The sequence below is a fragment of the Triticum urartu genome, chromosome 5A (genome assembly GCF_056163025.1).
Source record: "Triticum urartu cultivar PI428250 chromosome 5A, HENAU_Tu73, whole genome shotgun sequence".
Taxonomy (NCBI): Eukaryota; Viridiplantae; Streptophyta; class Magnoliopsida; order Poales; family Poaceae; genus Triticum; species Triticum urartu.
Genome location: NC_141877.1, coordinates 32,465,238 through 32,475,864, shown reverse-complemented (window position 1 = coordinate 32,475,864; position 10,627 = coordinate 32,465,238). Strand labels below are relative to the sequence as shown.

General features: G+C 45.5%; 1 protein-coding gene across 1 annotated transcript; it reads right to left on the bottom strand.

Moving 5' to 3' along the window:
• Nucleotides 1-459: 459 nt before the first annotated feature.
• LOC147967754 (E3 ubiquitin-protein ligase Os03g0188200-like) lies at nt 460-1,469 on the bottom strand. Its single transcript, XM_087522536.1, has one exon. The coding sequence runs from the start codon at nt 999-1,001 to the stop codon at nt 510-512; it is 492 nt and encodes a 163-aa protein (XP_087378662.1). The 5' UTR covers nt 1,002-1,469; the 3' UTR covers nt 460-509.
• Nucleotides 1,470-10,627: the final 9,158 nt, after the last annotated feature.

Genomic DNA, 10,627 nt, shown 5'->3' with positions numbered 1-10,627 from the left:
CACAAATTTTTTATATAATATATGCAGAATAAGCATATAATAGTGCAATTTTCTAAGAAAAGGTCTCTCTTAATAAGGGTTTAATTAGTGGAATTGATATAGGGGGTCCGCCCCTACATTGTTGCCCATCTCAACTTTTTTCATGGGTGCCTCTGCATAATGGAAATTGGGTTATGCCCATATTTTAGTCAGTATGGATGCTTGACTTGTTGGTTCATGAATATGGTCATGCATTTTTGCCCCTTTTTTCGTTGGGTCCGCCTTTGCCTGTCAAAAACATTTACGGGTTGTTATTGAAGATACCCTTATAACTTCACACGGTGCATTGTACACATGAATAAATATGAGCCAAGGGATGAATACAAATGTGTGGTCCATTAGACCGACGCACTACCGTGTTCCTCTTCTACACTCTGCCCTACCTAGTGCATGCATGCATGGAGTGAATGTTGCTCCCTCGTGGAAAGTTCACGACCTCGTACGACACATTTTGGCGACGCCGTGACCGTTCAGGAGTCCATAACCGCAGGCGGCGGTGGCGGAGCGCACGTGCTAGGCGGCGACGTGCGGCAGAGCGGGCAGCTCGGCCGCCGCCGCAGCCATTCGTCAACGCACGGCCGGTGGAACGCGTGCCGGCACCCCGGCAGCCACCGGAGCTCGTCGCCGTCTGCGTACTGCGCCAGGCACACCGCGCACATCGTGTGCGTGTCGTCCGGCGGCTGGCCACCATCTGCCGACGCGGCGACCGCAGCAGCCATCTGGCCTTCGTCCTGTCGGCTCGCCGTCGAGGAGTACACCGTGGTCGGGTACGCGGCCAAGACGGCCTCGTCGATCCCGCACGGCCGCCCCAGGCCGAGCTCGAGGTCGACGACGCTCCGCTGTGATGGCGACGGCGACGCGCGGTGGGCCTGGCGCCGGTTGGAGCAGAGGAAGGTGAAGAGGGAGACGACGAGGAGCGCGACCATGGAGGCGCCGATCAGCAGCACGGTGGAGCCGGGCATGGTGGTCTCTCGCGGCAATATCCAACCGCAAGCCGTCCGGTCGTGCCACTCTCAAGTCTCAAGTCTCAATATATTGTCCGTGGGTGCGTCGAGCTGCCGGCGACGTCACGGGTCGAGATCAAATCAGATCTCTGGCATCAGCCTTCGGACATGCATAGATAACCCAGTGAGAACGAACTAGCCCGGTCCAAATCCAAATTAACGCGCTACTTGCTAATTGGCAGGCTAATTAGGCATCTTGTTTGAATATCATGTAATTACCGGCTGTTCCTCGTCAAAGTATACTCTTTTAACGATTGCTTGTTGCACGCGTCAATGGTTCACGTGCCAGTAGTATAATACTCCGTGTACTTATACGACCACCGTGTAACTTTGCCAGGAGAAAGACCCTGCAGATTGGCCTAGTACTAGTAGCTGTTTTGCGGGGTTCATGCGTTTAGGCCGAAAGAATGAGGCTTAATTTCTGACCTGTTCGTAACCCGTTGGCTAGCTACGCCTGCTTGGAGAATCTGGAATTTGTTAGTATAGTGCTCTGTGTGGTCTCGTGAAATGAAACCGGGACCGGGAGCAAAATTTCAGCGGTCAAGAAGGCGTTGCCGTGGCTTAATTTGTGTTGGCTAATGAAGACCGTACATTCGTATCTCGTCAATTACCCCTAGGCAACATTCGACTGTTTCTTTCTTTCATTTGGTGCACTCACTTTTCTGCCTGCACGAACTGTTACCAAGATTCGTCGCTCATTTGGTTGCTGAGAGCATCAACAACCACCATGGGCAAATCCAGCCCTCGAACGTCCGTGGACGCACCTGTAGACGTTGATTGGTCACATCTCAAATAATGCAATCTACAACCGAATATCTCAATTATCATATCTCAAATTCATGCAACTACGTCGATGCACACACACCGTCCGGCTACTCCATCACTACACTAAGCATGCCATCGGACTACCAAAATTAGGCATGTTTGGTTATGATGGAGATCATCCGCGGCTGCTCTTGCCCTTCCTGGCGCCCTGGCCGTCCTTCTCGCGGAAGTACCGGTCGAAAACGCAGTAGGGATCGAGCCGGATCTAATCATCGCCGGAGCAGTCATCGTTATCGCTGTCCTCCTCCTCCTTCGGTGGCAGTCCAACCATGGCATGGACCGCCCGATTATGCCCTCAGGCGAGGGTGCACGTGTCCTCCGCTATCGTTTCTTCACAATGCGGGTGCGGATGGCTTCCTACTCTGCGGCCGCCCGCGCCGCCGCCATTTCCGCCGCGATACGGGCCTCGGCGACCCTTATCCTCTCATTCCCATAGTGGGCTGTGAAGGAAATATACCCTAGAGGCAATAATAATGTTATTATTTTATTTCCTTATATCATGATAAATGTTTATTATTCATGCTAGAATTGTATTATCCGGGAACATAATACTTGTGTGAAAACATAGACAAACTAAACGTCACTAGTATGCCTCTACTTGACTAGCTTGTTAATCAAAGATGGTTATGTTTCCTAACCATAGACATGTGTTGTCATTTGATTAACGGGATCACATTATTAGGAGAATGATGTGATTGACATGACCTATTCCATTAGCTTAGCACCCGATCGTTTAGTATGTTGTTATTGCTTTCTTCATGACTTATACATGTTCCTATGACTATAAGATTATGCAACTCCCGTTTGCCGGAGGAACACTTTGTGTGCTACCAAACGTCACAACGTAACTGGGTGATTATAAAGGACCTCTACAGGTGTCTCCAAAGGTAAATGTTGGGTTGTCGTATTTCAAGATTAGGATTTGTCACTCCGATTGTCGGAGAGGTATCTTTGGGCCCTCTCGGTAATGCACATCACATAAGCCTTGCAAGCATTGCAACTAATGAGTTAGTTGCGAGATGATGTATTACGAAACGAGTAAAGAGACTTGCCGGTAACGAGATTGAACTAGGTATTGAGATACTGACGATCGAATCTCGGGCAACTAACATACCGATGACAAAGGGAACAACATATGTTGTTATGCGGTCTGACCGATAAAATTCTTCGTAGAATATGTGGGAGCCAATATAAGCATCCAGGTTCCGCTATTGGTTATTGACCGGACACATGTCTCGGTCATGTCTACATTGTTCTCGAACCCGTAGGGTCCGCACGCTTAAGGTTTCGATGACAGTTATATTATGAGTTTATGAGTTTTGATGTACCGAAGTTAGTTCGGAGCCCCGGATGTGATCACGGACATGACGAGGAGTCTCGAAATGGTCGAGACATAAAGATTGATATATTGGACGGCTATATTCGGACACCGGAAGTGTTCCGGGTGATTTCGGAGAAAACCGGAGTGCCGGAGGGTTACCGGAACCCCCCCCGGGAGAAGTAATGGGCCTTATGGGCCTTAGTGGAGAGAGAGAGGAGCAGCCAGGGTGGGCCGCCCACCTCCTCCCCCTGGTCCGAATTAGACTAGGAGAGGGGGGCGGCGCCCCCCTTTCCTTCTCCATCCCCCCTTCCTTTCCCCCTCCTAGTAGGAGTAGGAAAGAGGGGAGTCCTACTCCTCCTCCTTGGCGCGCCATAGGGCCGGCCGGCCTCTTCCCCTTGCTCCTTTATATACGGGGCAGGGGCACCCCTAGACAGACAAGTTGATCCACGTGATCGTTTTCTTAGCTGTGTGCGGTGCCCCCTTCCACCATAATCGTCGATAATATTATAGCGGTGCTTAGGCGAAGCCCTGCGACGGTAGAACATCAAGATCATCACCACGCCGTCATGCTCACGGAACTCTTCCCTGACACTTTGCTGGATCGGAGTCCGGGGATCGTTATCGAGCTGAACGTGTGCTAAAACTCGGAGGTGCCGTAGTTTCGGTGCTTGATCGGTCGGGCCGTGAAGACGTACGACTACATGAACCGCGTTGTCATAACGCTTCCGCTGTCGGTCTACAAGGGTACGTAGATCACACTCTCCCCTCTCGTTGCTATGCATCACCATGATCTTGCATGTGCGTAAGATTTTTTTTTGAAATTACTACGTTCCCCAACAGTGGCATCCGAGCCTAGGTTTTATGTGTTGATGTTATATGCACGAGTAGAACACAAGTGAGTTGTGGGCGATATAAGTCATACTGCTTACCAGCATGTCATACTTTGGTTCGGCGGTATTGTTGGACGAAGCGGCCTGGACCGACATTACGCGTACGCTTACGCGAGACCGGTTCTCCCGACGTGCTTTGCACAAAGGTGGCTAGCGGGTGTCAGTTTCTCCAATTTTAGTTGAACCAAGTGTGGCTACGCCCGGTCCTTGCGAAGGTTAAAACAGCACCAACTTGACAAACTATCGTTGTGGTTTTGATGCGTAGGTAAGATTGGTTCTTACTTAAGCCCGTAGCAGCCACGTAAAAATTGCAATAACAAAGTAGAGAACGTCTAAGTTGTTTTTGCAGGGCATGTTGTGATGTGATATGGTCAAGACATGATGCTTAATTTTATTGTATGAGATGATCATGTTTTGTAACCGAGTTATCGGCAACTGGCAGGAGCCATATGGTTGTCGCTTTATTGTATGCAATGCAACTGCGCTGTAATGCTTTACTTTATCACTAAGCGGTAGCGATAGTCGTGGAAGCATAAGATTAGCGAGACAACAACGATGCTACGATGGTGATCAAGGTGTCGCTCCAATGACGATGGTGATCATGACAGTGCTTCGAAGATGGAGATCACAAGCACAAGATGATGATGGCCATATCATATCACTTATATTGATTGCATGTGATGTTTATCTTTTATGCATCTTATCTTGCTTTGATTGATGGTAGCATTTTAAGATGACCTCTCACTAATTATCAAGAAGTGTTCTCCCTAAGTATGCACCATTGCGAAAGGTCTTCGTGCTGAGACACCACGCGATGATCGGGTGTGATAGGCTCTACGTTCAAATACAACGGGTGCAAAATAGTTGCACACGCGGAATACTCAGGTTATACTTGACGAGCCAAGCATATACAGATATGGCCTCGGAACACGGAAACCGAAAGGTCGAGCGTGAATCATATAGTAGATATGATCAACATAGTGATGTTCACCAATGAAACTACTCCATCTCACGTGATGATCGGACATGGTTTAGTTGATTTGGATCACGTAATCACTTAGAGGATTAGAGGGATGTCTATCTAAGTGGGAGTTCTTTAGTAATATGATTAATTGAACCTAAATTTATCATGAACTTAGTACCTGATAGTATCTTGCTTGTTTATGTTTGATTGTAGATAGATGGCCCGCGCTGTTGTTCCTTGAATTTTAATGCGTTCCTTGAGAAAGCAAAGTTGAAAGATGCTGGTAGCAATTACACGGACTGGGTCCGTAACTTGAGGATTATCCTCATTGCTGCACAGAAGAATTACGTCCTGGAAGCACCGCTAGGTGCCAGGCCTGCTGCTGGAGCAACACCAGATGTTATGAACGTCTGGCAGAGCAAAGCTGATGACTATTCGATAGTTCAGTGTGTCATGCTTTATGGCTTAGAATCGGGACTTCAACGATGTTTTGAACGTCATGGAGCATATGAGATGTTCCAGGAGTTGAAGTTAATATTTCAAGCAAATGCCCGGATTGAGAGATATGAAGTCTCCAATAAGTTCTATACCTTCAAGATGGAGGAGAACAGTTCTGTCAGTGAGCATATACTCAAAATGTCTGGGTATAATAATCACTTGATTCAATTGGGAGTTAATCTTCCAGATGATTGCGTCATTGACAGAATTCTCCAATCACTGCCATCTAGCTACAAGAGCTTCGTGATGAACTATAATATGCAAGGGATGAATAAGACTATTCCCGAGCTCTTCGCAATGCTGAAAGCTGCGGAGGTAGAAATCAAGAAGGAGTATCAAGTGTTGATGGTCAATAAGACCACTAGTTTTAAGAAAAAGGGCAAAGGGAAGAAGAAGGGGAACTTCAAAAAGAACAGCAAGCAAGTTGCTACTCAAGAGAAGAAACCCAAACCTGGACCTAAGCCTGAAACTGAGTGCTTCTACTGCAAGCAGACTGGTCACTGGAAGCGGAACTGCCCCAAGTATTTGGCAGATAAGAAGGATGGCAAGGTGAACAAAGGTATATGTGATATACATGTTATTGATGTGTACCTTACTAATGCTCGCAGTAGCACCTGGGTATTTGATACTGGTTCTGTTGCTAACATTTGCAACTCGAAACAGGGACTACGGATTAAGCGAAGATTGGCTAAGGACGAGGTGATGATGCGCGTGGGAAATGGTTCCAAAGTCGATGTGATCGCGGTCGGCACGCTACCTCTACATCTACCTTCAAGATTAATATTAGACCTAAATAATTGTTATTTGGTGCCAGCGTTAAGCATGAACATTATATCTGGATCTTGTTTGATGCGAGACGGTTATTCATTTAAATCAAAGAATAATGGTTGTTCTATTTTTATGAATAAAATCTTTTATGGTCATGCACCCATGAAGAATGGTCTATTCTTATTAAATCTTGATAGTAGTGACACACATATTCATAATGTTGAAACCAAAAGATGCAGAGTTGATAATGATAGTGCAACTTATTTGTGGCACTGCCGTTTAGGTCATATCGGTATAAAGCGCATGAAGAAACTCCATACTGATGGACTTTTGGAACCACTTGATTATGAATCGCTTGGTACTTGCGAACCGTGCCTTATGGGTAAGATGACAAAAACACCGTTCTCCGGTACTATGGAGAGAGCAACAGATTTGTTGGAAATCATACATACAGATGTATGTGGTCCGATGAATGTTGATGCTCGTGGAGGATATCGTTATTTTCTCATCTTCACAGATGACTTAAGAAGATATGGGTATATCTACTTAATGAAACATAAGTCTGAAACATTTGAAAAGTTCAAAGAATTTCAGAGTGAAGTTGAAAATCATCGTAACAAAAAAAATAAAATTCCTACGATCTGATCGTGGAGGAGAATATTTGAGTTACGAGTTTGGTGTACATTTGAAACAATGCGGAATAATTTCGCAACTCACGCCACCCGGAACACCACAGCGTAATGGTGTGTCCGAACGTCGTAATCGTACTTTACTTGATATGGTGCGATCTATGATGTCTCTTACTGATTTACCGCTATCGTTTTGGGGTTATGCTCTAGAGACGGCCACATTCACGTTAAATAGGGTACCATCAAAATCCGTTGAGACGACGCCTTATGAACTGTGGTTTGGCAAGAAACCAAAGTTGTCGTTTCTGAAAGTTTGGGGCTGAAATGTGTCTTCATAGGATATCCAAAGGAAACTATTGGATACACCTTCTATCACAGATCCGAAGGCAAGACTTTTGTTGCTAAATTCAGAAATTTTCTAGAGAAGGAGTTTCTCTCGAAAGAAGTGAGTGGGAGGAAAGTAGAACTTGATGAGGTAACTGTACCTGCTCCCTTATTGGAAAGTAGCACATCACAGAAACCAGTTTTGGTGACACCTACACCAGTTAGTGAGGAAGGTAATGATGATGATCATGAAACTTCAGAACAAGATACTACTGAACCTCGTAGATCAACCAGAGTAAGATCCGCACCGAGTGGTACGGTAATCCTGTTCTGAAAGTCATGCTACTAGATCATTATGAACCTACGAACTATGGAGAAGCGATGATGAGCTCAGATTCCGCAAAATGGCTTGAAGCCATGAAATCTGAGATGGGATCCATGTATGAGAACAAAGTATGGACTTTGGTTGACTTGCCCAAAGATCGGCAAGCAATTGAGAATAAATGGATCTTCAAGAAGAAGACTGACGCTGACGGTAATGTTACTGTCTACAAAGCTCAACTTGTCGCAGAAGGTTTTCGACAAGTTCAAGGGATTGACTACGATGAGACCTTCTCACCCGTAGCGATGCTTAAGTCTGTCCGAATCATGTTAACAATTGCCGCATTTTATAATTATGAAATTTGGCAGATGGATGTCAAAACTGCATTCCTGAATGGATTTCTGGAAGAAGAGTTGTATATGATGCAACCGGAAGGTTTTGTCGATCTAAAGGGAGCTAACAAAGTGTGCAAGCTCCAGCGATCCATTTATGGACTGGTGCAAGCTTCTCGGAGTTGGAATAAACGCTTTGATAGTGTGATCAAAGCATTTGGTTTTGTACAGACTTTTGGAGAAGCCTGCATTTATAAGAAAGTGAGTGGGAGCTCTGTAGCATTTATGATATTATATATAGATGACATATTACTAATCGGAAATGATATAGAATTTCTGGATAGCATAAAGAGATACTTGAATAAGAGTTTTTCAATGAAAGACCTCGGTGAAGCTGCTTACATATTGGGAATTAAGATCTATAGAGATAGATCAAGACACTTAATTGGACTTTCACAAAGCACATACCTTGACAAAATTTTGAAGAAGTTCAAAATGGATCAAGCAAAGAAAGGATTCTTGCCTGTGTTACAAGGTGTGAAATTGAGTAAGACTCAATGCCCGACCAATGCAGAAGATAGAGAGAAAATGAAAGATGTTCCCTATGCTTCAGCCATAGGATCTATCATGTATGCAATGCTGTATACCAGACCTGATGTGTGTCTTGCTATAAGTCTAGCAGGGAGGTACCAAAGTAATCCAGGAGTGGATCACTGGACAACGGTCAAGAACATCCTGAAATACCTGAAAATGACTAAGGATATGTTTCTCATATATGGAGGTGACAAAGAGCTCATCATAAATGGTTACGTTGATGCAAGCTTTGACACTGATCCGGACGATTCTAAATCGCAAACCGGATATGTGTTTACATTAAACGGTGGAGCTGTCAGTTGGTGCAGTTCTAAACAAAGCGTTGTGGCGGGATCTACATGTGAAGCGGAGTACATAGCTGCTTGGGAAGCAGCAAATGAAGGAGTCTGGATGAAGGAGTTCATATCCGATCTAGGTGTCATACCTAGTGCATCGGGTCCAATGAAAATCTTTTGTGACAATACTGGTGCAATTGCCTTGGCAAAGAAATCCAGATTTCACAAGAGAACCAAACACATCAAGAGACGCTTCAATTTCATCCGGGATCTAGTCCAGGTGGGAGACATAGAGATTTGCAAGATACATACGGATCTGAATGTTGCAGACCCGTTGACTAAGCCTCTTCCACGAGCAAAACATGATCAGCACCAAAGCTCCATGGGTGTTAGAATCATTACTGTGTAATCTAGATTATTGACTCTAGTGCAAGTGGGAGACTGAAGGAAATATGCCCTAGAGGCAATAATAATGTTATTATTTTATTTCCTTATATCATGATAAATGTTTATTATTCATGCTAGAATTGTATTATCCGAAAACATAATACTTGTGTGAATACATAGACAAACTAAACGTCACTAGTATGCCTCTACTTGACTAGCTTGTTAATCAAAGATGGTTATATTTCCTAACCATAGACATGTGTTGTTATTTGATTAACGGGATCACATTATTAGGAGAATGATGTGATTGACATGACCCATTCCATTAGCTTAGCATCCGATCGTTTAGTATGTTGCTATTGCTTTCTTCATGACTTATACATGTTCCTATGACTATGAGATTATGCAACTCCCGTTTGCCGAAGGAACACTTTGTGTGCTACCAAACGTCACAATGTAACTGAGTGATTATAAAGGAGCTCTACAGGTGTCTCCAAAGGTAAATGTTGGGTTGGCGTATTTCGAGATTAGGATTTGTCACTCCGATTGTCGGAGAGGTATCTCTGGGCCCTCTCGGTAATGCACATCACATAAGCCTTGCAAGCATTGCAACTAATGAGTTAGTTGCGAGATGATGTATTAAGAAACGAGTAAAGAGACTTGCCGGTAACGAGATTGAACTAGGTATTGAGATACCGACGATCGAATTTCGGGCAAGTAACATACCGATGACAAAGGGAACAACGTATGTTATTATGCGGTCTGACCGACAAAGATCTTCGTAGAATATGTGGGAGCCAATATGAGCATCTAGGTTCCGCTATTGGTTATTGACCGGAAACATGTCTCGGTCATGTCTACATTGTTCTCGAACCCGTAGGGTCCGCACGCTTAAGGTTTCGATGACAGTTATATTATGAGTTTATGAGTTTTGATGGACCGAAGTTAGTTCGGAGTCCCGGATGTGATCACGGACATGGCGAGGAGTCTCGAAATGGTCGAGACATAAAGATTAATATATTGGACGGCTATATTTGGACACCGGAAGTGTTCCGGGTGATTTCGGAGAAAACCGGAGTGCCGGAGGGTTACCGGAACCCCCCCGGGAGAAGTAATGGGCCTTATGGGCCTTAGTGGAGAGAGAGAGAGGAGCAGCCAGGGTGGGCCGCGTGCCTCCTCCCCCTGGTCCGAATTGGACTAGGAGAGGGGGGCGGCGCCCCCCTTTCCTTCTCCCTCCCCCTTCCTTTCCCCCTCCTAGTAGGAGTAGGAAAGATTCCTACTCCTACTAGGAGGAGGACTCCTCCTCCTTGGCGCGCCATAGGGCCGGCCGGCCTCCTCCCCTTGCTCCTTTATATACGGGGGCAAGGGGCACCCCTAGACAGACAAGTTGATCCACGTGATCGTTTTCTTAGCCGTGTGCGGTGCCCCCTTCCACCATAATCCTCGATAATATTG

Excerpts from the sequence above, each read along its gene's own strand:
- LOC147967754 (XM_087522536.1), bottom strand. The coding sequence starts at position 1,001 with ATGCCCGGCTCCACCGTGCTGCTGATCGGCGCCTCCATGGTCGCGCTC.